Genomic DNA, 27,956 nt, shown 5'->3' on the forward strand with positions numbered 1-27,956 from the left:
AGGGTTGCCAGTCCTGCAGGATTGGTCTCTGGGAATAGCGTTCATCAGCGTTGTCAACCCTGGGGGGTAATGAAGGGGCGGCCTTGCCCCGGCGCCCGTGAAACGTCCCCGCCTGGGAGAGAGGAGGGCGAGAGGCCTCTGGTGTCGCTATGGCAACCCAGCAGCCCTCTTCGCTCCCCTTCCGTCGGACGCGTTCTCGCGAGAGCTGGCCGGGCCGGCGCGGAGAGTCCAGGAGCTCAGGGGCCTTTTCAAACGCAGCGGTAGCGGCAGGAGCTCGGCGAGGAAATGGCGGAGAACGATAAGCCGGAGGCTGCGGCGCCACCGGGGGGAGCGGAGGAGGCGGCGGCCTTAACCGCCCCTGACAACCAGCCTCCGCAGCAGGATGAGGAGGTGGCGGCGGCGGCGACGACGACGACAACGACAACGACAACAACAGCAGCAGCGAACGAGAGTGGGGGCAGCGCCAATGGCGTCAAAATGTGTGTGCGGGGTTGGGCCTGGGCTCCGAGCCGGGGGCGAGCGGGAGGGGCCTGGGCTATGTGGCTACTTGAGCGCGGGGATTTAGTGGCCGCCTAGGCCGCGGTAGAGAAGAGCCCGTCCCCTCTTCTCCCTCCCCTCCCCTGAAGAGTGGGCTATTCCAGGGGAGCCCCACCACTTGGGGGGAGAAGCGGGAACCCCTTCCCCCCCGTTAGTTTCAGTAGTTGTGGTATAGGCTGTAGTTTGGCGGCGAGGAGAAGGGGGTTAAGGTGAAGGGGATGAGACGGGAGGCTCATGAGGGCTGCCCTGCGGTGAGGAGCCGCGCTAGGGGAGGGTAGTTTACCCCATTAACCTCTTGGGAATACGGCGAGCGTGGCCCTGCGGCAAAGCAGAGCCATGTCATTATTTTAACGACTGCCAGGTTTTTCGGTCTGATCATTGAGAGCGGTGCCTATTGCCCTCCCCCTCCCAAAGGTGGTGTCTGTTCGCTGAGTCCAAGTCTGTGCGTGTAACACAGACAGTAAGTATGCGATTCTGTAAGGGTTATGAGTGGGAGTTTATCCTCTTCCCAGGGCTAGCCACAGGTCACTAGAGCAATGGAACCTTTATGTCATCAAATATAAACTTGCTCTGTTTATACCACACTTTTCAGGAGCTGCATTGCTGCTAATTGTTGTACACACCCTCTTCTCCCATCTGTAAAGCCATGTTGGCTTAGAACCATGAGTCCTTTGTGCAGGTGGATAGAAAGAAATCTGTACTGATAACACAGTTGTAAAAAGATTTTACAAATCAACAGTTTTCCTGTAAATCACAGTGGTGTTTTAAGATCCAGTAAGAAATGAACTGTCAGCGGCAGATGTGCAATATTATTAGGGAGCTCAGAATTTCAGTTTTCAGTGTGATAAAACAAGTGGATTTTCTGGTATTGATGATTCTTTATATTACACCTTCAATTGTTGGTTGAATCAAGGAAATCTTTGATCTCAAATCAGTAAAACTTTCAACTCCTCAGCTCACATCTGGGAGGAAAGCATATTTTGTTACAGGTGTCTTTAATGTTTAGTGTCTGAAAGCTAAGTATGGATTGTGGTAAATACACCTGAGGTCAGATTAAAAATAAGAATATTTATGAAAGGAGTGCAGAATGAAGGCATTTATTTCATGGTAGTCTTGACCACATATGATATTTGTGTAGATCATATTTTACACACCTTGGTGTACTGTTCTGTTGTTGTTGTTCACCTGGCTCTAAAATGTTCAGGAACAATACAAACAGGAGTCTGGTTTCAGGCCATATGTAGAGCCTGGTGTTTTCAGACTGCTGTGCACACATCAAAATACAATATGGTTGCAGTCATACTTTTTAACTACATTCTGAGAATGCAACTGTTATGGCAGTGACTTAACAGTAAAACCTGTTACCCAAAATCATATCATGTATTGCTTTCTACACGAACTCTCCAACTCTTCCAGCAAAATTATAGGGTATTACATACATATAACCCCTTGTCATGTACAGAAAACATATGTAAGGGTTATGAGTGGGAGTTCATGTAAGGGTTCATCGCTCCATGGCAAGCCACAGGTCACACTGGAGCAATGGAACCTTTGTCGTTAAATACCATCACTTGTTGTGTTTATACCGCTTTTTTCAGGAGATGTATTGCTGCTATATTTTGTACCCCTCCATCTGTAAAGCCATCTTGGCTTAGAACCATGAGTCCTTTGTGCAGGTGGATAGAAGGAAACCTGTATGACAAATTCCAGTCTGTTTAAATTCTGTAACAAGATATATTCATGTGAAAGTGAACAATATAGCGAGAATGGCCTGTATTAGAATAATATAAGTCCAAGATACGTTCCAAAAAACTGGGATTTATAGCAAAGCAACTTAAAAGGGGGATTTTTTCCCCCCTGCGCCCGACTTCCATTTGCGGAAATTGGGATTTTTTTTTAATGACCTAAGAGTGGGGAATGGGAGGACTTGCAGTGCATCACTTCCTACTAGCATCCATGACTTTAGTGCAGACCAGATGTATACTGGGGTGACTTATAGTGGGGATACCCTGTACTGTAATTAATTATGTACTATTTAACCTTACAATGTTAATAATAGACCTACTCAGGTTAGTAGTTACAAATTTGCATCTGTGTATGCAGGTTCAGGAACTTTGTTGTTGAACTTCCTGTGCTGCCACTCTGAATTTATAAAATTGGAGTTTCTTTGTGGATGGATAATAAATGAAAAATTCTATAATATAGACCTATTTATGTAGCTTGACAGTAATAAATTGATTTAATTTCACACTCAGGATATGTATGTCGATTACATTTCAAGAAGTAGTTATTTGTGAATCTTAGTTCTTAATTTCATAAGTCTTCAATACACATAAACCAAACAGTGCAGCAATGTATTAAATTTGTCAAAACTGGTGTAAATTTTTAGGTCCTTCAAATACAGCTTGTGAGGAGTTGTGAAGCTAGTGTTTTGCTCCCATAATACCTTAAGCAAGAGTTCCGCATCCATTTCTTCTGTGATCTTGTAACACATAGATATGAGAGTTAATATGTAATTGTAAATGGTGTCTTACACAAAGTCTTTTCAGTACACTATTTAAAACACCTAAGTCTTAAGGCTTGTAATAATTAGGATGATACAGTTCAGTTACACACATTTTTAATCAGTTTCTTTATAACATCATCTTGCTGGATCTTGATCGGTATATTAGAACAGAAATACAGCTTAACTAACTACTGTAATTACAATGGAACAGTGTGGCCTTTCTTTGCAAACTACAACTTTGTTGCCGCACAAAAATAGTGTGATGATGAAATGAGATGGTTTAAAATGGAATAATGCTTAAAATATCTTGAAGTAGGGAGTTCTGGATGGTTGTTGCGAAGTTGATAGGGCAAATTCCACTTTTTGACATGCTATAAGTATAGAATCGTAACATTTATCTAAAAGCAACACTAATTTGTCTGCCTCTTGAAAATATAGGGATAATGATGAGACAGCAAAGGAAGAGAAAGCACCTGTGAAGGAAAAGTATGTTCCAAAACCGAAGGCAATTCCATCTCTTGGAAACAAGAATAGATTCCATCCTTATTCAAAGGACAAGAATTCAGGCACTGGAGAGAAGAAGACTATTAACCGGAACAGAGTTTTCATTAGTAACATCCCATATGACATGAAATGGCAAGCTATTAAAGATCTTATGAGAGAGAAAGGTAATTCGCTACTGATAACTCACTTCATATAGGAAGGGGAGGAACTTAAAATATTTTTGTCCTTTGAGCCACACAGATTTGACTTGCATTTTTTTTTTGGCCTTTACTTGATACATCTATATCCCCTCCCTCCCCCTTCATATGAGACAACTGCATTGCAGGAATAGTATGGGAAAATGAAGGGTTTACAATCTTTTGCCATTCTAGTGTGACAGTAGAGAGAATATGCATGCCCTCATGACTTTTTAAAGAGATTGTGTTTTGTCTAGTTGTAGTCTTTGTAGATTTTAAAAGGGCTATTGTATTTAAGCAATACACTTTAGTGTGTATTTCAAATGATGTTTTGTATTTCCTTGGTGGAATCTGGCTGTGGAATTAACTTTGTCTGCATTGTCACTACTGTCATGACTGACTGTCTGGAGATCTCTATTAAAAGTGTGTTACTGCTGTTGCAGTTTTGATAGTCATTTGAACACCTCAAACTTTTTACGCTGGACAGTTTGGGGAAAAATAACTTTAATAAGAATTCTGTAAAAAGTTAGACCTTTTATCCTTCTTGAAAATATTGATTCTTCAAAAGTAATGCAAAGCACACTTGGCTTCTAGGCTGTTAAATAATGCCAATAACTTTTGTAACTGTGCTTGGTGTATCTGTTGTAAGGTGACATGACTATTTGATTGGTTTTATTCATCGAAACTTTAGAAAGTGTGTGGCTTGCTGTGAAATATTTGACTTGTAAATTTGGTTATTATATTGAAGGCAAACTCTTATGATTGAAGACATTCAGGTAGAAAGTCACCTTAAAACAGCTGTTGTGAGTAGGATGACAAATGTCACTGACAAGTGCTAATGTTGATGTTCTAATTTGTTAGGTTAAGGGACCAAGTGTGTATCTGAATTTGTTCACCAACTATATCATACTGGCCAAAATATGATCTGTAGTATGAATTAGGTTAAATATAGTTGTTTGTATAGCTCTTGAGAATGTGGCTGCTGCATATTTCTGAAAATTAGCTAAATTCTATAGCCATTGACAGGAGGTATGTTGGTCTGGTTTTGATTGTTGGTGAATAATAGGTGCTTCTCTGTAGAGTTGTGCACAGGGGCACAGTAAAGCAAGATATTGGTGTTTAAATGCATTGTCTCTTGGTATTTTCCCTTTGTATGTCTTATGTAGTTGGTGAGGTTACATACGTGGAGCTGTTTAAGGATGCTGAAGGAAAATCAAGGGTAAGTGCCGTGGGCAACAATCTGCTAGAGGTTTAAAAGTTCCTCAGCAGTTTTATTTTTGTATAATACCTGTACCAGTTATTGGAAAGTAAGTTTCATTTTTATTTTATTATGATAGACTTGAGGCTTCTGCATTAGAATCAGTCTGACACTTTCATGTAAATCAAACTAGCTGGATGTAAGGGACAAGCTATTTTATAAAAGTCAACAAATGGCATTTACTTAATTCTCCTAAGGTAATACTTTTCAGCCAACACTCTATTTTAGGATTTTTGTTGTGTTCTAAATCTGTTTTATGTAAAGGACTTCAAAAAGAACTACTGAATTGACACATTTTGCAAGTGAAATATTTTTATCTGAGGCCATTAAGTATAAAATGTTAAGACTATACTGTTTGAAGTATCTAATTTGACAGTTTACAGGACTAGTGCTTTGAACACTTCGGATTACTGAATTTGCCTGTTTTTTAAACTGAATGGAAGGAGATGAAGCACTGAGAATGAAGATTGTTAAAGGCTCCTTTGTCTTTTTTCAGTCAAAAGTTTGAACTATAGTATATCTTAACCTGCTGTATGATCCTAGAAATGCAGGTTTGATTCTAAAATTGTTGTAAATGTTTTCCCTAACACTTGTAAAACAATTGTGTGTTTTCGGGTTAGTCTTTATATTGCTGCTCACTTACAGCAATCCTGAACTGGTTGCTCTATTAAATGGGTTTTGGTGCAGTCAGTAATTTATTTTCATGAAAAGTAACAACTTTTTAAAAATAATTTGGATAGGTACACAAAATCCTTGTATGTGATATGAATGTGGAATTTAATTTTGTACTTAAAAGTCAGCAACCAGTGACACACTGCATCCAGTATGTGTTGATCCAGTTCTTTCAACTGTTTTTATTAATCTGTGTGGCATTTTTCTATAGTCCAATTCTGGTCTGGCTCAAAGAGAATAAAAAAGGTTTAGTGTATTGTCTTTTTGTATTTTAGTTGTAATTTCCACTGCAGTATTCTTTATTCAAAAGAAACAGTGAAATCAAATTTTGGCTACCAGTAAAAAGCATATGTTTAAATTCTGGAGTTGAAATTTCAACCATTATTTAACAGTAATATGGAATCTTAAAATATTTTATTAGTTAAATTTACTGACTCACATCTTTTTTTTTTTTATTTTCTCCTTACATGTGTTAATGAATCTTCATCGTGGATATAGGGTTGTGGGTAAGTTTGTGTGTGTGTGTGTGTGTAAAGACATCACTGTCAAATACTTTCCTAGCTTTGAAAAATTAACTTTACTTTTAGTACTCTAAATATTTTGTTCCTTCTTCAGGGTGGTTGAATTCAAAGATGAAGAATTTGTAAAGAAAGCACTAGAAACAATGAACAAATATGATCTTAGTGGAAGACCCCTGAACATTAAAGAGGTATGCATGTTACTTTGTTCTGCTTAAATTGATGCCATCTTTTTTTAGGATTACCTAAAATGGCTTTACACTAACATTAAGTGATCTGCTAGCTATACATATTTACTACTTTCTAAATTTGAGAGGCCTCTTAGGATCACAGAAGGCACAGTGACAGGGGACCAGCAGAGCCCTTGTTGTCTAAGGAAACCTATGTGACAATCACTCCAGTCCTTAGGACACGTCATATGCCAAAATAAGCAAATGCCTTTTTTTAAATGGTAGAGGAAAGTGGTAGGAAGTTAGGAGATATGTCATCATTTTGGCTGTTACTTTCAATTTTTATACTTTTATTAAAATATGACTTAACTCTAGTCTGCTAGTCAGATTGTTCTGACCATTTTGTAGTGGGACGGGTGAAAATAGATTGTGCAAATTGAGATTTCAAATAAGTGTCAAAATTTTCAGTGCAGTATAGTGTTGGGTCCTATAATAGGTATTTGGAATGTTCTGTTACTTTTTTTTTATCATGGAATTAATAAATCAAAAAATTCATTGAATGAATTCAGTGCTTGGAAAAAGGTACTAGACTGACAGCCCATTAGATTGAAATCTTTTCTACTTGTCCATAGGCTAGGTACAGCATGTGAAGTGGCAGTGCACGCTTCCTCAACAAGTGCTTTGCCAATATGCCTCAACCCTCATCTGAAAGGACCCACCTCTAGAGGTGAGGGAATTAGGTCTCCATGCTAATTAAGTGCTTGGTCCCTCTGCTGATGCTGACAAGGATATTAGTTGATGGGGTTTTTGTGAAACTTGAAAATAATGCTCTTTTTGTTCAAATGTCAGTCCTGCTGTTGATGAAAATGTTAGCTTTATTTTTAAATGTATTCTAGGATCCTGATGGTGAACATGCACGTAGGGCATTACAGCGTGTGGGAGGACCGTTCCCAGGAGGACATGGGCCAGATATGGCACCTGGATTGATGAATTTGCCCCCTTCAATTCTCAATAATCCAAACATTCCTCCTGAGATTATCAGTAATTTGCAAGCTGGCAGGCTTGGGTCCACGATTTTTGTTGCTAATGTAAGTTTAAGCACATATTTTAAAATGTTAATGTCTAGTCTATCTTAAAATTAGGGCTGTCAAGCGATTACAAAATTTAATTGAGATTAATTGCATATAATTGTGATTAATAGTGTGCATCACCCCTTTGAAATGCTGCAGCAGCTTTTTAACAGGGCAGTACTGCATGGAGCCCAGGAGCGGCTGGAGTCCCCAGCTGACCCTGGGCTCCATGCAGTGCTGCCCCGCGGCGGCGTTTCCAAGGGGCAGCATGTTAGGAACCTGGGATCAGCTGGGGACTCCAGCTGATCCCTGGCTCCGCTATAGCAAAGTCCCTTTGAAGCACTGGAGTGGCGCTTCAAAGGGACAGTGCAGCATTAACACTTGCGATTAACACATTAAAAAAATTAACGCAGATTAATTGACAGCCCTACTTAAAATCCTTACATTCAATAGCATCAATCTCTGGGCAGTACACAAGAATATCCATTCACTGTCATTTTAAAAGAAAATGCATATGAATTAATGCATATGAACTAATTTTAAGGCCTGGTATTTCTTTCCAGAAGCCAAAGAATGAGAGAGCATGCATGTGTCCAGATATAAGTATTTTGGTTTTATAAACCGAAGTAGCAGTAAACTGTTGCTATCTGGTCTTTTTGAAAGTCTTTGCTCTGTTTCAGTCCTTCCTTCCAATTTTTTAAATAGTACTTACAGATTGGTTTATTTCTAGTAATTAACTTTAGCTGCTCTTTAAAACTGAGTGTATTTGTTAGTTGTCAAGTGTATTTGCTGTCATATGAATCCAACTTTGTGCAGAGAATCTTGCTAGTTACCCTGTGGTAACACACTCTTTTATATTCTTTTGAAGTGATAGTTTACTCCAATTCTCTTCATTCTTATTTATTCTCTTCCTAGCTCAGAATTTGCACAACGAGATTTTACTTGTTAGACTTAAGTAACCATGTGGTGGGCATGTGCTATAAAAAACATAGTGTTTTCCTGTGTGTCATATTTTAGGAGTCTAAAAGGTTACTATGCTACAAAATGTCTTCTAAATTATTTAGAGACAAGATAAATGTATTGTAATTTGTTTAATTTTATATATTCAGCTTGACTTTAAAGTTGGCTGGAAGAAACTAAAGGAGGTTTTCAGTATTGCTGGAACTGTAAAACGTGCAGACATCAAAGAAGACAAGGATGGCAAGAGTCGAGGAATGGGGACAGTCACTTTTGAACAAGCAATTGAAGCAGTTCAGGCGATATGTATCCATTTATTTATTTATTTTAAAGCATTTAGTTATCTGGTTAAAGGAGCAACTTTTTAAATGTGTATTCAGTTTGCATTGGATAACATATGAATGTATAGGTTGGGCCTCCCTGGTTTGGCCCCCTCAGGACCTGACCGGACCTGAACAAGGGCATTTTCCAGACAAGGGAAGGTCCCTTCCCTTATGGCCCATGCTGCCCCTGGGCTAGGGCTCCAGACCGGCCCTGTTGCTGCCCAGCTCCAGCCCCAGCCTCTTTGCCACGTGTCTGGCTGGAACACCCCAGGTAAGAGCTCCGTGGCACCTGAAGCCTGTCCCTGCTAACACAGGGCTCCCAGTTGCATCACCAGCCCAACCCTACTTCCCCTCCCCTCACCGCTCCTTCCTGTCACACCACCAGTCCTCCCTGTTCCTGGGCTCTGTGGTCCAGGAAAATCCATGGTCCTACCAGACCAGAAAGTCCTGATTTAGGGAGGTGTATAACCTGTATGTGATTTTTAAAGCTAAACTATATCCTTGTATATTGTAGCTGGTTTATGTGCATGTTAAACATCAGTTTCTGTGTGTATATAAAGGCTTTGCATACACTCCACAAAACAGCTTAGGCAACTAAACTTCATCATTACGCACCTGAATCCCCATGCATGGCACCACTGGAGTCCATATAACTCCTATCTGGCTACCCCTAACTCTGTGAATGCCTAAAATAACTTGGTACAAGTTCCCTGGGCACCTAATTTTTAGACTTTAGTGTATTTCTGCTTCTGCTCTAGGTGTCCAGGTGCCAAAGACCCAGAGCAATTCATGAACCCAGCGAAGATAGGAATTTGTTGATTTATGGCTTGAGACAGCTTCTGGGCACATGCTGCATCAGATATGGAGGTGGTGGTGCCTATCTTATAACTGTTAGCTCAATGGCTAGAGCACTTAGCTGGGATGTGGGAAACATAGATACAATTCCTGTCTTTCCTGCCTCCCTTTTGGAGAGGAGGGTTGAACTGAAAGTGCTCTTATCACTGAACGATAGGATATTCTGATGTGGGGCTTCCTCAGCTTCTCTTGTTGAAGCTATTCCATAGTGGATAAATGATGATAGAATGGAGCGGGGGAACTGTATCAGAGTCTGCCACTTCACAGGTTAGTGCCTAACTACTGAATCATACCCAGTGACTGTTCAGCTGTGGCTAAACGCTTAAATAAATGATCATTGGACCAGACAGACAGAGGGTGAGTTGGCAGTCCAGCGGGTTGAAAAATGTTTTGAGTGGTAGATTGTAACGATCATTCTAACTACCTGATCTTCTTGGCTGGAGAATGAGGGAGGGAACCACTAAGAAGAATGAAGGAGAAGGATAAGCTGAATTATAAAAATGAATCTTTAGAAGTAGATAGGTTACCTTTGGTTGTCAGATCAAACTTCTTTGACTTGGTCTTCAGCTATGTTCAATGGACAGTTCCTGTTTGATAGACCCATGCATGTAAAAATGGTGAGTTGTCTGCCTATTCTTTTGTATCTTAGCTAAAAGTAAGCTAAAATGTTAATGAAATCCCTCCTGATACTCATTTCACAACAGGACGACAAGTCAATTCCTCATGAAGACTTCCGTGTGGTGGAGAACAAGACACCACAGTTACCTCGTGAGTATGGGCTATAATTTGTCTTACTCCTTCAATTTGATGTGCAGTGTGGAACTGTGTGATGTCAGTATTAGGGGTGAAATAGTGTAGTCGATTAACTGATCAGCAAAAATGTATAGGTTAATGCTATAGACCACATGCATTTCCTCCTCTCCTCCACCAGTAAATTTTTAGCAGCCTGGCCAGCAGCCCGGCTCAGTCCTGGCTTGCAACAGGTCCAGGACCTATCCCTGTTGCGGCTCTGCATTTAAAGTGTATTAGGAGCTAGGCAAGCAAGCAGCCCAGCTCAGTCCCGGCTTGCACCAAGTCCAGAAGCTCAGACCTCCCCTGCACAGAGGCTGCTGCTATCCTGCACTGCTGCCTCTGTATCAGAAGCAGCAGCGCTGACTGAAAGGTAGCAGGTCCGCAAATGGAGCTGGTTTTTCAACTGGCTTCCCTTGTGGACCAGCTTCTGCCTGGCACCCCACGTTGCTGCCTCTGATACAGTCGAGTAACCAATAAGAATTCATGAGGTTAACGGATATTTAACATCCCTAGTCAGCATCAGAAAGTAGGGATGTAACATTGTAGCTGGTTAAACAATTAACCGATAAGAGGATGCTTATCAGTTAATGCTACCGGCTACACCAGGGGTCAGCATCTTTCTGAAGTGGTGTGCCAAGTTTTAACCCTCCCGCCCTGAGTGGTGCTGCTCTCCTAGGAGTGGGGGAGGGGCTCTCACCACCACGGACCCTGCTTGGTCTCCTGTCCTTGGCTCCTCTCCAACCTACACCTCCCTTGCTGCAATTTAAACCCATTGCTTCTTACCTGTCATCAGAGGCCAAGGACAACAATTTTTCTTCCTCCTCCTTCTAACACCCTTTTAGATATTTGAAAACTGCTATTATGTCCCCTCTCAGTCTTCTCTTTTCTAAACTAAAACAGCCCAGTTCTTTCAGCCTTCCATCATAGGTCATGTTCTCTAGACCTTTAATCATTTTTTGTTGCTCTTCTCTGGACCTTCTCCAGCTTCTCCACATCTTTCTTGAAATGTGGTGCCCAGAACTGGACACGGTATGAGTACTCCAGCTGACACCTAAGTAGAGCAGAAGAATGACTTCTTGTGTCTTGCTCACAACGCTCCTGTTAATTCATCCTAGAATAAAGTTTGCTTTTTTGGCAACAGTGTCACACTGACTCTAATTTAGCTTGTGTTCCACTATGACCCCTAGATCCTTTTCTGCAGTACTCCTTCCTAGACAATCACTTTCCATTCTCTGTGTGAACTGATGGTTCCTTTTCTGTAGTTTGTCGAGATTATTTTGAATTATGACCTTAACCTCCAAAGCAGTTGCAACCCCTCCCAGATTGGTGGTGTCTGCAAGCTTAAGTGTATTCTCTATATCATTATCTAAATCATTGAAGAAGATCTTGAACAGAACCGGTCCCAAAACAGACCCCTGTGGAACCCTACTTGTTATGGCCTTTCAGCATGATTGTGAACCATTTAATCCTGACTCTGGGTGGTGTTATTTTATCTCGTTTTCAAAGGTGGTCTTGGAGGTATTGGGATGGGACTTGGACCAGGTGGTCAGCCCATCAGTGCAACCCAGTTGAGCATGGGTGGTGGAATGGGAAATATGGGTCCAGGAGGTAAGTGTACTTTTTATTTCTTTTTCTCTTTAACAAAGTAAACCTTGAATGATGTGAATTTGACTTAGTCCTGGGGGAAATCTGCACATTAGAGTATTTGTGCAGAATTGCTTTTTGGTTCCACAAAAGTGGGCTGCAGAGCTAATAGATATTTGACCCAACAGAGCCCAGCTTGCAAATAGAATATCCTCGTGAGGGGGAGGGAGCTGGAGGATTCCTGGCATGCCCTGGAAGAAGGAGACAGCATGTAGGAAACTGTAGAAACCTGGGACTCAGCATCAAGCTGTTTTTCCCTCTAGATCATTGAGGTGTGGGTGTTTGGACTAGGAGGGAACCCTTTACCTGGCTCTTCCACCTGAGCTCTAGGAGCAGGAGAGAAGAAGCAGAGAAACAGGAACTGAGTTGTTGTTGGGGCTTCTTTAGCACTCCTGGGAATTTTTTTGTCTGTGTTGCTACAGACATAGCTGCTGACAATGTTTTGAAATACATTACCAAAGTAATTGAAACTGGTGTGACCGTATTGTGTCAAAACAATATTTTATACAGAATTTTAAAATATTGTGTACAGAATTTTTATTTTGGTGCAGAATTCCTCTGAATTTTTAAATAGAGAACTTTTCTGTATTCTAAACTATATGTATAACTTCTTCTTTTTTAAGGTATGGGAATGGATGGCCCAGGCTTTGGAGGAATGAACAGAATGGGAGGAGGTATATGTGTCTCTTATTTATTTTTTGTTAATTTCTTTAAAATATAGCATAGAAAACCGTTTTCCTTATTGCACAGGCATCGGTGGGTTTGGTGGAATGAAAGGAATGGCTAACATGGGAGGATTCGGCGGAGTCAGCAGAATGGGAGGTAGGTGTCCTTTTTTTACCTCCCTTTCTGTTCTTAATTGATTACTGTTACTATAACTCTCTTCTTACCGTAGGGATGGGTAGCGTAGATGACTTCAGAGGAAATATGGGCAGTGGAATGAGTGGAGGCATTGGAACCAGTATGGGAGGCATGGCAACTGGCATGGGAGGTAAGTTAGCAAACTTACATCTGAGTTCTTCAGACCTGTGTTTTCAACTATTTTCCCTTTAAGTGAGCAGTCATGAAATCTGTAATTTATATCATCTTATGTTGAAAATATAACAGAAAATTTATTGCAACTTCTGCTAGCTTGTTGGTATATTCTCAGCAGAAATGTTCCGTGGTGGAATGGGAGGAAGTATGGACAGAGATTTTGGTCGGAGTGACATGGCAATGAACCGGGGCTTTGGAGATTCGTTTGGAAGAATGGGTATAGTAACTTTATCAAACTTGAGTTCTTCATGATCAATCACAATGTGTTGTGTGCACTTTATTTCTTTCAACAAGTAAACTGGCTAGAAAATTTGTCTGCTCGTCATTTTCAACTTCCAAAGAGTGTATCTTAGGTTAACGCAGCTAGTAACTTTGAGTATTTGAATAATTTACATTTTAGGGCATCCTTCTGAAAATGTCTTAGCAGCTGTCCAAAACTTTTTCAGTTTCTGTGGCCCTGTCTCATTAGTGCACACTAGACAGGTTACGCATGAGGTAGGAGGCATCCAATAGGAACAGTGAAATTTAGCAACCTCTAGCTTTTGCCTCCTTTTCTTCTTTCCACAGGTCCAATCTAATTCCTTCTTTAAAAAAAAAAAAAAAAAAAAAAAAGTTAGCTCTGGAGGTTTATGCTGATATTTTCTCCAGTTTGAGTCACAATGTCCTGTGCAAGGATGTTGCTCTTTTTTTGACTGAGCAGGTTTCAGTACTCTCGTGATTTCACTTGCTCATTTGGGACAAAAATTATTCGGCAGAAGTAGAGCCTATGATGACCAGAAGTGCAAGGATGACCCTGGATCCTGCCTAAATGTAGCTATTTACTTCCCTTTGTAGTGAACAAAGAGATAAGCTTTCTCTTCAGGTAATGCATCACCTTTGATGGGGGAATTAAGTGTGAGACTTCATTGATGAAATCTTTCATGATAATATGGATGCATCATTGGAAGGGGCAGAGGGGGCTGGTTAAGACTGGCATTTTTTTCCCCGGAAGGAAATTCAAGCATGAGTACAAGGCATTATTACTAATTTTTAATTAAACAACTGTCTAGAAGGGGATTTTAAGTCAAGTTATAGAACCATTCTTATCATAAATCACTTTGGAAGCTCTGCTTCTTCTAGCCTGCGAATGGCTGCTCCTCCTCATACCTTCTCTGTTTGAAATGGGGCATTGTCAAGGACTACATCACAGACTGTTGGGTCATCTTGAATTTCTGAGTTGCCTTCATGTGTCTCGGGACGATTTAGTCTTTTCTTGTAGGGCAAAAAAGATTATTCGCAAATCATTTTATTATTTCCATGTTCTGGTTAATTTTGTCTCTTTTCAGAAGTCATCCAGTTTTTTGGTATCTGGTTTAGGCTAGTCCCAATCTTTTAAGACAGCGGTTCCCAACCACCAGGCTCTTCTGTGGCCAAAGGAGACCCTCCCCTGCATGGCTCTGGTTGGCTGAGAGGCAGGGCAGGACACGCCTCTCCCAATAGCCACAGCAGGAGGGTTGGCACTGGGCGTTGTACCTCAGCCCTGGTCTCCATAGCTGCCGCAACATGGGCAACAGCTCAGGGCTAGGTGAGGTGGGCAGGACTAGTGCTAGGGGGCTCTGAAGGCTGAGCTAATAGTGGGGTGGGACTATGGGGCAGTGCTGGCACTGGGGGGGCTCTGGGTATGGGGCTAATATTGGGGGTTGGGTGCAGTGGGGCTCTGGAAAGAGGAGGCTGGCACTAGGGGGTTGGGTGCAGGGGACACTGGGGTCTGACTGGCGCTGTGGGGTAGTGGAAGAGTGGGGGATTCTAGGGGTTGGGACTGGGGGTTCTGGGGGCTGGGCTTTTAGCGGACTGGTAATGTTTTATTTGCACATTCATTTACATAATACGCAATATAAAATGTTACCAGTCCACCAAGTTTGTGAATGGGTTTGCCAGACCCTGGTATCAAAAAGGTTGGGGCCACTGTTTTAACATGACAGGAAATCATTGCTCCATCTTGGATTTAAAGTGGCTGAACAGTTCCTTGAAAGTAAAGACCTTCAAAACCGAATATATTTAAATTGATGATAGCTGCTGTGAATTTGCAGACCAAATATCTCAATTGGAAACACAAACATAGCTCTGACTGCAGGGCTGTGTCTACACTGGGCCACTTATTCCGGAAAATCAGCCGCTTTTCCGGAATAAGCTGCAAGCTGTCTACACTGGCCCTTGAATTTCCGGAAAAGCAACGACGCTCTACTGTACAAAATCAGCCGCTATTCTGGAAAAACTATTCTGTTCCCGCTCGGGCATAAGTCCTTATTCCGGAACACTGTTCCGGAAAAGGGCCAGTGTAGACAGCCCAGTAGTCTTTTCCAGAAAAAAGCCCCGATCGCGAAAATGGCGATTGGGGCTCTTTTCCGGAAAAGCGCGTCTACATTGGTCACAGACGCTTTTCCGGAAAAAGGGCATTTCCGGAAAAGCAGCCTGCCAATGTAGACGCTCCTTTTCCGGAAAAACTGAAAACGGAATAGTATTCCGTTTTAAGCAGTTCCGGAAATTCATGCCAGTGTAGACGTAGCCTACATGTTTTACGCTATTATCAATTTTGTCCTTTGTGTCGATGATGCACATTGATCTCACAGAGGCTAATTTTAAGTCTGTGCTTTCTAATACTTTTTTGAAAATTTGGATGTGTGAGTTCTGTATGCAGTAGATTGGAGCAGGTTTCGGCTGACTATAATAAAGCATACTCAATGCAGGATGGGTAGGGGGGTGGTTCTGCAATATTCTTGGTTTTCTTGGTGCTTCTGTAATAGGACAAGCCAGGGCATATTTGAAAGTGAACAGTGTCTTGAGCTGACTTGTACCTACAGAGTCTGTATTCCAGGTTCCTGTGGTCAATACTATTTTTAGGGACCACTGAGCAAGATAGCAGTGTCAGAGAACGGAAATACTTGAGAGATACCAAGATATCTGCTTCTCTTGATTTGTATATTGGAATTGTGTCCTCACTTAGGGCACGTCTAAACTACATTCCTCTGTCGAAAGAGGAATGTAAATGAAGCAAAGTGCAAAGGAAGCACAGATTTAAATATTTCACGCTTCATTTGCATATTCACGCCTGAGCGCTTTTTTGAAAAAGGGTTTTTCTAAAGTGAAACCGCAGTCTAGACGCAGTTCTTTCGGGGAAAAAACCCCACCCTTTTTCGAAAGAACCCATACTCCTGAAAAAATGAGTATGGGTTCTTTTGAAAAAGGGTTTGTTTTTTCCGAAAGAACCGCGTTTAGACTGCGCTTTCACTTTCGAAAAGCCCTTTCGAAAAAGCGCTCGGACATGAATGTGAAAACGAAGCGTGGGATATTTAAATCCGCGCTTCCTTTGTATTTTTGATTTGCTTAATTTACATTCCTCTTTTGAAAGAGGAATGTAGTCTAGATATAGCCTTTGTGAAAACTTGAAATAATCTCAGAGGACCTATAACTTACTTTTTACTACCAAAAGGAAAAAAAAATTAGGACTTTCCATCATAACTGTTGGTTTATACTGTACTTGGCTGAGGAAGACTCTGGGTCCTCCTATCCAGTATCTAAGCTGATGTTGTCTTAATTAAGGAAAATAGGCCATGGTGCATCAACAATGGTATATTGTCCATTTCAAGAAGTATTGTTTGAAGTAAAAAACTTTCCCCCCTTTAATGAATTTTCAGGATACTGCAGTCAAGAATCTAGAACAAATTTAAATCACCTGCATAGATGAGCTTATTTAGAAGTTTTGTGTATTAAAGGCTATGGCTAGAATCAAGAGTAGGAATGTTAAAATGTATTTATTTTGGTAAATGTGTAGCTGCTGAAATTTTCAGCAGTTATACATTTACATGTGAGTGGAGACATGCTCATGGGGAGCTGGCTACCTGCGTGCACTGGCTCCTGTAGAGTGCCACACTCCTCTCCCCTGGCTGCCTCTGTATTAGGCTGTGGAGTGTGGAAAGGCTGCTGCGTGTAACTGTGAAGGTCAGCTCATCAGCTAACCTTTTACATGTTTACACTATCACATCCCTAATAAGAGATGATCTTGGATTTTTTTTTAATTGGGGATGCTCTTTGCAGAAACTTTTTTGCTCCTAGTAAATGGAGATGAGTATTCCCCTTCAGAGAATCATTTTGAGGATAAAATTTGATAGCTCAAGGAGCATGGTAGATTTCTCTAGCAATCTGAGCTCTGCTAAAATTGTTTGATCTTATTGTACCCTGCTGGGAGTTAGTACCCTAGTTTCAAACTCTGCAAACAGTTCCTTATTATGAAGAGCAACCAAAGCAATGAGTATGAAATAGTCTTTCCTGTACAGGTCACAAAATGTGTTGCTTGTGACCCAAACACACACATCCATCTGGCTTAAGGAAATATTCTGCTTCAGAGAGCTTTTTATAACCACCTGCTGGCGTGGTGAAGAGACCTGCTTGCATTGAATGAGTTCAGCCAGAATTAGCACATTATGCTGAGGTCAGGTAACACTGGTAGATACAGTAGATTTTTGATAATCCAGCACCTTTTGGACCTAGGTGGGGCTGGATTATCAGATTTGCTGGAGAATCCGGAGGTTCGGTACAGCTGCATGGCTTAACAGCTGGCCAGGACACAATCTCCCTCCGTCTCCCCTCCCCTTTCCTCTTCGGTCTCCTCCGTGCTGTAACCTGATCCTCCTCCCTCTCACCTCCCTTTGCTGAAGCAAAACTCTTCTCCATACTGTAACAGGATCCCACTCCCCTCTCTCCCTCCCCCCCAAAATCTTTATGCTCCATCTGGTTACAGCCAGCACGTGTGCTGTGCGGCAGGCTCTTTAATCAGCTGGTCAGGAGAGCTTGGCATTTTGATGCCAGAGTATCGGGAGTGCCGAACAGTTGGATGCCAGACTATCGGAGTTTTACTGTATATGTAAATTGCCAAGGGAAAACAAGCTCTTCCTCTCAGATTATCCTTCTGTCCAAGTTTGCAGAGGACAATCATCTTTCCATTTGAACTGCTAAGCTAACAGTCTGTCATCAGGTTCATTATGCAGACAAAGTATCCAGTCTGGGGAACAGTTTCAGAATCTGGGTATTCAGAGTGTGCAGTCTGGGTAAGTTGGTGACAGACTTTCTGTGGCCAAAAAAACAGACCATACAAACAAAAAGTCTAGTTTGTGTTCGATTCTTCAGTATATAAAGAAGCATGATCAACGGGAAGTTTGTGCTCTTCTTTCTAGCCTACAGCATATACACTTGTGAAAAGTGTAAAATCAAGACAAAGCCAAGATTATGCCGATAGTGCTGGAATGAGCATGTTTCAGTTTGTGGACATGCATTGGGTGGCATTAGAATCCTACTCATTTGTCTTCTCATATCAAGATCTATTGTTACAGCAATGCTGCCTTTGTCACAGACTAGCAGGACTTGTCTCTGAGCGGCTGCTCTTGTAAGTTCTAGGTTTATTAGAGAGTGCTATTCTCCTTCATATAAATGGCCATAGTGGGTCAGATCAATTGTCCCCCTAGCTCAGAAGCTTGTCTTCCAACAGTGGCAAGCAGGGTAGTTTGAGTGATCTCTGGTCCACTCAAACTGTTGGCACTCAGGTTTAGGAACATTCAGAGCACGGAGTTGCATCTTTGACTACGTTGACTAATGGCTATTGATGGTCTAGTTCTTTTTGAACCCACCTATACTTTTGGCATTTATACCATCCACCTGGCAACAAGTTCCACAGTGTTGACTGTGTAGCATGAAGTACTTCCTTAAGCTTAAAATTAACTTGCTGCTACTTTATTTTATTTGGTGATCCCAGGTTCATGTGTTATGTCAAACTTTTTTTTTTTTTTTTTTTTGGGTCCAAACCATTCATGCTTTTATAGATCTTAGGAGTTTAATGAATTTGGTGTGACTTTTTTTCTTTTACAATCCTAGAACTGTTCCCTAAAGGCATGACTGACCCACTGTAGGCTTCCCAGAACTCTGTGGAATCCGTACTTGAGTATTTAATAAGTAATGCCTTTGCATTTATTTGAATCCTTTGGGAAAGAAGCAAAAGCTTTGAAGTAATTCTTCTGGTATTAGTTACCGTACATCATTTGGAGTGAGAATGCCAAGAGCTTTCTGTTTTATATCTAACAATAAGGTGGTCCTGTTAGCCTTGCTTCAGTGTTCTTGCAGGATCATTTTATTTATTCCATCTAGCTTGTCCTAATGGTAACTTGGCTGTACCAAAGAATTTTTTTACCTGGAGAGAAGCTTTTAAAAGCACTTTAAAATCTATAAAAAAAAACCTAGAGGCTAACGGCTATCAAAGTCACTATTAGAGGCTTCCCATCCATCTTGGATAATAAGGTTCCAACCCATCTAATCTACACAGGTGAAACCAGTCCATAGAGAAGAATCATAAGGTAAGCATGTCCTGTGTTGTTTGTTTTAAATATTAACCATTCTAGTTGCTAATATTGTCTGGCTTTATCTTGCAACCATAGTCTTAGCATGTATCACTTAATTTTTTTTTCTATTCTTGTTTAGGTGGTGCAATGGTTGGTGGTTTTGCAGGAGGAATGGGAGCTTCTAGCATGGGCCCAGTAGGATCTGGAATGAGTAGGTTGATTCCAACAGAATGTAAATGATCGATATATCTATATAGCAGAACATTTTTGAAAATAAGTTGTTCTAGTTGAATATTTTGTCAATGGCAGAGAAAACATGTTGTGATTGTAATTCTAATTGTTCTTGCAGATGTTTTTTTGCTAAAGATGCTTTTCTTATATATAAGCCCTACTAAATTCATGGACTGTGAAATCAGGCCTCTCCCTGTGAAATCCAGAAGGGTGCAGCAGGCCTGAGTGCATCTCTGCTCGGGGCTCCTACTGCTAATCCCTGTGCTGGAGAAGGACAGCCACTCTCAGAAGAGAGATCAGACCTATCTCTAGGTACTTCCCCTAGCTGCAGGAAGCTTGGCTCTTAAGGCAGCACAGCTGTGGACCTACTTGCAGCCAGGGAAGGTACCCAGAAGTGGGTCTGATCTCCGTCCAAGGGCTATACAGGGGAAGATGAAGTCCTGTCCATCTCCTGTTCAGCTGAGACCAGCAGCTAGGAACTCTTGGTGTTCCCAGGAAGGAAGAAATCAGACCCACCTCCAGGAACCTCCCCTGCTTGCAGGAAGCTCTCTGGCTGCTGTCTTCTGCACTGCCTTTAAAGCTAGGTTCTGAAGTGAGAGTGGTAGTCCTATGGACATTATTCTTCCTCCCTAATGGCTTGTGATCTTTCCCTCTCACAATGCCCTTTTAGGTCAGACCTCTGCAGTTACAACACAGTGAAGTTTCAGATATAAACATTTGAAAATGTGAAACTGGCCAGTTTTAAAAACCTGGCCATGAAATTGACCAGAATGGATCATAAGTTTAGTAGGGCCCTAATTGTATAGTAACACTGAGTTTCTGCCTTGTCCACTACATTCTTTCTAACTCTTAATCTGATGCTGGAATGTGTCAAGCTTCCTAGTATACTAAATATTTTTGGTGAAAGGAGCAGCAGCATTTTTACTAGAAGAAAGGTAGGGTGAATTATTTGTAGGAACCCTACAAACAACTCCAATTTTTTTTTAATTCTGCGGTAAGCAAATCATGCTAGCAACTACCATTTGTGGTGTAGAATTTCAGATATAATTCAGTTAACTTTTTGTGTAGTGTTCTAATCCTGTATTTACGAAAGGCAAAATTCATCCTCAATAAATCACCTTCAGGGTGAGAGAGTTGAATGACATCAATGCCTTGACATTGGCCAACTTGAATGGCACATTAGGAAATCGACCTCCTTAATACTTGAGACATGTGGCTAAAGTTGAAGCTCCTGTCCTTCCTATATTTTTAATGGTTTGAAAATTTTATGAATCTACAAATATTTATCTGAGTGTCAATAGTTCCACACACCTGATGCATACTAATATGCTTTAATATAGTATTTACTGTTGGAGAGTCCAGGCTTCTGTTATTAAGGAGTGGCTATCTATACCAATCCAGTTTAATGTTCAGAGAAATCTTCCTTTAGAACCGTGGTCACCAACAGGTCAATCACTATCGACTGGTCGATCGCGAGGCATCCTGTCCGCCCCGCCCCCATTTCCCTCCTACCCCTGAGAAGCCCCACTACCTATCTCCAGTGAAAATGGAGGTAGTGTAGGCTTCCCGGGGATGGACAAAAGTCCTTCAGCTTAGCGCCACTTCCGGCGATTCCGGGTGTACTGCGGGAGGGAGCATCGGCTCCCTGCACCGCACAGGAGGGGTGAATCAGCCCCGGGGGAGGTGTGCACGCGCAGGGCTTCCGTGCACCGGGGGGGTCGGCCCTGAGGCAGGAGCGCGCGAGGTTTTCCTGCGCCAGGGGGTTGGACCCCGGGCAGGTGTGCGCACGTGGGATTTCCCGGCGCCGCGGGTGGGTCGGTCCCAGGGTAGGCATGCGCTGGTTTCCCTCTGGGGGCAGGGGAATCCTGGGAGGAGGCAGACGCAGGGGACTTTCTGCCTCCACTGGCACCCCACTCCCCAGCCACAGAACTCTGTCCCCACTCCCTGAACTCTGTCCCCACTCCCCTGTCCCCAGCCACAAAATTCTGTTCCCCACTCCCCTTTTCCCAGCTACAGAGCTCTGTCCCTATTCCTGTCCCCACTGGCACCCTGTCCCCAGCTGCAGAAACATGTCCCCACTGGCACCCTGTCCCCTGCTGCAGAACCTTGTCCTCTGCCCTTCCAGCACCCTGTTCCCTCTCCCTTGCCCCCAGCAGCAGAACTCTGTCCCTACAAAATGTATAATTATAAATGCTTCATTTTAGATTTAAATAGCATGAATAAAAAAGACCATTTATTTCATAACTATAAACATGTGATTTTAATTTTATACATCGCATAATTTAAAAAAACTGTTTAGCAGAGTGTGTAAGTAAGGGCTGGGGATAGCAAATGATGGACAGGAGGAGAATAGAAAGGGGCGGGGCGGTAGATCTTCACCTGTTCGGAGATTTAAAAAGTGATCCTGGGTGTAAAAAGGTTGGAGACCACTGCTTTAGAAGATGATGCCATCGGGCAGGTAAAAATCTCTGTGTGTATTCATTCAGCAACACTGACATTTTTATTTTGGCTTCCTGGATTTACTAAATGGTTGATGCTCAAATTAGCCCTGTTTTAAGACTAAGTCATACAAGGGACCATACTAGAGAAATTTGAAAGTCAATTTTCAGTTCCTGAGATCAAACAAAATCTGTGTTATTCATCGGAGTGTATTTTTGTTTTTTTTGTAGATAGACTAGTATTATATCAATGTTTCTGTATGCACTACTTTATATCATTTTGCTGAATCTTCTCTTCCTCTTTGTGCCTAGGTGGTGGAATGGGTGGCATGAATAGTATGACTGGAGGAATGGGAATGGGGATGGACCGAATGAGCTCCAGTTTTGATCGAATGGGACCAGCTATGGGAGCCGGCCTGGACAGGAACATTGATATGGATCGAGGATTTGTGGCTGGCCCAATGGGAAGTGGTGTGAGAGAGAGAGGTTCTAAAGGCAACCAGATATTTGTCAGAAATGTAAGCATATGAATTCAAACAACCAGCTATTTTTTTTCCACTCTGTGTCTGTCTATATTATTAATACCTGTTTTCATTTTAGCTTCCATTTGACTTGACCTGGCAGAAGCTAAAAGAGAAATTCAGTCAGTGTGGTAAGTATATGGAAGGCTGCAAATGTGGTAGTCTTGCATAAGCCATAAAATCAGGAAATTTTCATTCTTTCAAGAGCAGTGGGATATGGTTGTTGCTTAGTCAAAATGTTAAATATCCTGAAGAGTAGTCTGGCCAGCCTTATCCTACTCTCATACTCTAATTTCCAGAAATTAAATAAAATTTACCATGGCAACTTTAGGTGTGACTTACAGCTGTAGGCAGATTGTTTTGTGCAGTTAGATAGGCCTGGCATATGTATTAGCTGAAGGTAGTGGCTTATTAAAAGGAATAAAATAATTGTTATTGTTTTTGTTTGGCTTTGTGTATGGAAGAGGTGCAGGATTGCTGTCTTCAGCATTTATGCAGGTAATTTGGAAAGAATTTATGGCCTTGTTGCCAAAATCAGAGCCATCCCTTTGACAGGACTGTTCAGGGGGTTATCCCAGACCCTGTGCTTTTGGGGAACCCACAGTGGCCACCTCAATCATCCTATGGGTGGGGCTTGAGGGATTACCTGGGGTCCTGGGATGGGGTGGCAGCAGGGGTCATGCTCCCGCCCACTGACTGCAGGAGTTGGAGCAACCTGGTAGCCTGCTCTGTTCCACCCTGTCACCTATCTCCCAGCTGCTGTGCTTGGCTTCACTGTGGCAGCAAGAAGCCAGAGTGCCCTGGCTCCAGGATACTCCACTTCCCATGTTGCGGTGAAGCAAGCACAGCGGGCGGGGAGATGGCGGAAGGGGGGACGAAGCAGAACAGGCTGCTGCTAGGTTGCTCCAGTTCCTACTGCCAAGGAAAGGTGGGCAGGGACTGATCCCTGTTGCTATTCCAGACCAGGCCCCACAGTAATCCTCAAGTCACATTGCTTGGAGATGAGGTGGAGCAGAGGCAGGGCTTGAGGGAAGGGATGGAGTGGGACAAAGCAGGGGGTAGGAAGGGTTGCCTCAGGCCCTGTGCCCCTTGAGGATGGCCCTGGCTAAAATGCATGAATCATGGAGCTTAGATATAAGAACAAACATGTTTTTCCCCTTTGAAAACTCACTTTCAGAATGCTGAACCTAATTGGTCTGCCAAGTAACTTTTTACTTTAGGGAGGAGGAAATAACTCTCAATGTAGCACTGCCATCTGATATGTTTAAAAGACGTTCATAAACACTTGTTCTGTACAAATTTGATAGCAAATGTACATAAGTTTGTCAGGTATTCCTGCTTTTGACTTCATGCAGAGATGTTCGTTGCTGGGATGCTATGGGTACCTCTGCACTGCAAAAACAATACAGAAAACCTGAAACCGTCAGTCTGAGTCCAGGTCAACTGACTTAGGCTGGTGCTACATAGCTAAATAGCTAAGGCTCTGAAACTTGGGAGGATGGCGGAAATCTCAGAACCTCCAGCCTGAGTGGGAGCATCTACGCTGCTGTTTTTTAGTAGGGATGTAAGCGACTAGTCAACTACCCGATAAGCCTAGGCTTATCGGATAGCCAAGTCATACTTAACTAGTCGCTTCTTCTCCAGGGAGCAGGAGCTGGTGCTGGGAGGGGAGCTAGCTTCAAAGCTGGTTTTCCACCCCCCCAGCGGGTGGGGCAGAAGAGGTCGGTTGCAAGTCAGGACTCAGCTGTCCTAGCTCGCACCTGGTCCCAGAAAGTGCACCTCTGCTTTTTAAATCAAGTAAGAGCTGCCAGGCTCTTTATTACATCTAAAAGGCAGAGCTGCAGTGGGGTTAGCTCCTGGGGGCAGGAGCTAATCCCCTTGTGGCTCTGCAGTTTACTCACTTATCAATTGTTTGATCCAATGACTACTTGATTAGCTGATTAAATGCAATTCAACATCTTTAGTATTTAGCCCTGTAGCGCAAGCCCAAGTCAGATGATCCAGTCTTTGCGATTTGATGCTATGAGGGGAGGACATGGTCCCCCTCCCCCGTAACCTCTGAGACTGTATTTGTTACTTGGCAGAAGTGCAATAAGATGCTAAATCATTTTCCAGTCTCTTGATGCTGTTTTTGTTCCCGAACTTACTTACTTTCTTGGCTATCTTCAAATCATAGCACTGTTGTACGAGGTGTTGTAGAAACAAAACAAAAAGATTGTTCCTTACCTAAAATCTGCAGTTACCATTTTTGCAATTACTTTACACATGAAAAGGAGGTTAAGATTAACCTCATTAATGTTGCATTTTAAAAGTTAAAACAAAATTGTAAACATTGGAAGATGCATCCTTTAAAATGTTGAAAAATCTTTACAGGCCATTCTGCAGATGTCAGTATGGGGGAAGGGATTAAGGATATGTGTGAAAATAGGATCTCTGTGTAAGGGTTGTCTAAATTAGGGATGTTAAAATGCATTTAAGTAAACATGTAACTTCTGAAAATTTTCAGTGGTTACACATAGCAGACTGTCGGCTCCTAGGAGCTAGTGCGCATGCATCAGCTCCCATCTGCCTTCCCGCCCCTCCCAGCTGCCTCTGATAGAGAGGCAGAAGCTGGGTTCAAACTGGACTTTTAAGCCAGCTCCTCACACATAGGGGGGAGTCTGTAACCATGTACACAGTTGCACTTTCACATCCCTAGTCTAAATACAGTTGTTTGTACTGCTTTAGCTATATCTGTTTCTAAACCAATGCTACTGGTACAACCACCTAGTGTAGATGCAGTTGTACTGTTCTTATATCAGAATAGTTTTTATCCATAAATTTCCAGAAATCGGCTATAATGAAAAGCATCTTTATACCTGTGCCCACAGTATCTATATTTCTAAACAATGCAATTTCTGTTCAGATTTAACATAGAAGAGCCCTAGGACTGCATTTGCTTTTCCTTGACAATCTTCACAGCAGCTACCATAGTAACAGTTGAATGATTTTAAGTACAGAATAATACTAATCAGCAAAATCTGTATATCATGCAAATGTTAAGAAAATACAAAAATATCAGTGTCTAAATGTTTCTTCTTTCTGTGAAAAGTCAGTCTTATATTGTGAGCCTTTTAAATATGAAGCCTACATTTTAGAAACTTGTCTACTTCTGGTGGTTTGGCTCTGTTAGCATGTTGTGGCTAAAGTGACAGCACACTATAAAATGTCTTTCCTAAAATGGCTAGTTTTCTATTTTAATTCATCTAAAGAAAGTGTATTGAGGATAAAGGAATATCCATCAATTAAAAAGTCATCAAATTATTTCGATAGTACAGATTAAGTTGTGTTACTATGATTGTTTTATAGTAATACATATAGTAGACTAGACTTGTAAGTCTTTCATCACCATGTTGATTTGCTAACATCTTTAAACTGCTCTGACTGTGGCTGAAAGGGCTTTATAACTGGTCTTATTCTAATGAGATTCTTCTGTGTTCACAGTTGAGCTCAATTAATTGAAACATATTCATGTTCAGTCTTACACTGATATGAGAGAAGGACTGTTGTAATAGCATAAACCAGGGAATTTTCATACTGATTCTTGTCTGCTGTTTTGACGCATTATGTTTCTTTTCAATAAGTAAATGCTGCCTGATTATAGTGGAATAGCATATTTATAAAAATATAAAGCTGTTGAATTGACACCTTAGATTGAATATTTGGGACAATCTGCTATAAAAATGGATGCAAGTCTTACACTTGGCTAGCCCATTTGATGGTACAGGTAGTCCCCGAGTTACGCAGATCCGACTTAAGTCGGATCCGCAGTTACGAACGGGGATTTTCTCGCCCCGGAGGACTCGAGCGGTGGGATGCCTGGTCCCGCCGCCCGCCTCCTCCGGGGCGAGAAAAGCTGCTCCCCGTCTCCCTGGTCTGCTGCGGGAGCCAGCAGACCAGGGAGACGGGAGCAAAGCGGCGGAGGACCCGGGGCCGGACCCGCGGCCGCTTTCAGATCAGCTGGAAGCGCCGCGGGTCGGGCTGGGTCCTGCGCGGCTTTGCTCAGCGTCTCCATGGTCTGCTGGGGGGGGACGCAGCTAGTGCCCCCCCCCCCCCCCGCCCCAGCAGACCAGGGAGATGTGGAGCAAAGCCCGGGGCCTGTGGTAGAACAGGTGGGGCGCTGCCGGTTGGTCCCGCAGCACCGCTCCTTGGCGCTACTGGACCAACCCAGCAGCACCCCAGCTGCTCAGCCCCAGGAGTCCTGATTCAGCCGCTGCTGATCACTTTCAGCAGTGGCTGAATCAGGACGCCTGGGGCAGAGCAGCTGGGGTGCTGCTGGGTTGGTCCAGTAGTGCCGAGGAGCGGCCGCACTACTGGACCAACCCAGCAGCACCCGAGCTGCTCTACTCCAGGCGTCCCCAAGTTAGCCGCTGCTGAAACTGACCAGCGGCTGATTCCAGGAAGCCCGAGGCAGAGTTGCTCTGCCCCAGGCTTCCTGGAATCAGCTGCTGATCAGTTTCAGCAGCAGCTGACTTGGGGACGCCTGGGGTTCCTAAGTTGAATCTGTATGTAAGTCAGAACTGGTGTCCAGATTCAGCGGCTGAATCTGGATGCCAGTTCCGACTTGCATACAGATTCAACTTAAGAACAAACCTACAGTCCCTATCTTGTACGTAACCCAGGGACTGCCTGTAGTATGTTTCTAAATTGTTTCAACATCTAAGCTTAAATTCCTCCTAAAAACTTTTTAAAAATGTTTTACCTTAGTCTGTTTTTGGATCTCTAATTTAATAGTGCAATGTAGCCTTTATAGTAACCACTGTTTAACTTATTTATTCAGGTCATGTAATGTTTGCTGAAATAAAAATGGAGAATGGAAAATCAAAAGGCTGTGGAACAGTCAGGTTTGACTCACCAGAATCTGCTGAAAAAGCCTGTAGAATAATGAACGGCATAAAAATCAATGGCAGAGAAATTGATGTACGCTTGGATCGCAATGCATAATTTAAAACTATGTTCAGGAACATTCCTATGTCTGTTTAGCTTCTGTAACCTAGTAAGTCATTTTTAGTAACATTGTATGCTTACAAAAGCTGTAAAAACAAACTTTTAAATCCCACCAGCCTTTAACAGTATAGTGTTTAATATACTGTGATTCTTGTTAACTAAATCTTACTATGTTTGGTTTTTAAGGACAGTTTGCCCGATTTTCAGATGTACTGAACACCTGCAGTCCCCTTAAAGACGGTGAGAACTGTTGGTTCTTAGCTGTGGATGCTTGGTGCCTCTGAAAAATTAGGCCAAGTGTCTCTAGTCATTCAGTTTAAATGAATGGTTATACTGTTTTTAATAAAATAAGCCATTTTTCTCTGTTCTCAAGATTGCATAGTGGGATTTTGTTTAAT

General features: G+C 42.3%; 1 protein-coding gene across 2 annotated transcripts; it reads left to right on the forward strand.

The window, feature by feature from the left end:
- The first annotated feature begins 181 nt into the window (after nt 1-181).
- MYEF2 (myelin expression factor 2) lies at nt 182-27,925 on the forward strand. 2 transcript variants are annotated; one of them, XM_006135070.3, is made up of 18 exons: nt 182-479; nt 3,482-3,711; nt 4,890-4,942; nt 6,152-6,159; nt 6,269-6,362; nt 7,238-7,429; nt 8,521-8,674; nt 10,114-10,163; nt 10,251-10,314; nt 11,845-11,946; nt 12,606-12,656; nt 12,733-12,804; nt 12,878-12,973; nt 13,136-13,234; nt 19,522-19,593; nt 22,364-22,569; nt 22,652-22,703; nt 27,392-27,925. In XM_006135070.3, exons 1-18 carry the CDS (start codon nt 286-288, stop codon nt 27,553-27,555), a joined length of 1,953 nt encoding a protein of 650 aa, XP_006135132.3. In that variant the 5' UTR covers nt 182-285; the 3' UTR covers nt 27,556-27,925. The 2 variants fall into 2 exon arrangements, with proteins under 2 accessions (XP_006135132.3, XP_006135135.3); XM_006135073.3 differs by having other exon boundaries at nt 254-479; nt 13,133-13,234.
- Nucleotides 27,926-27,956: the final 31 nt, after the last annotated feature.

This window comes from Pelodiscus sinensis, chromosome 14 (genome assembly GCF_049634645.1).
Source record: "Pelodiscus sinensis isolate JC-2024 chromosome 14, ASM4963464v1, whole genome shotgun sequence".
NCBI lineage: Eukaryota > Metazoa > Chordata > Testudines > Trionychidae > Pelodiscus > Pelodiscus sinensis.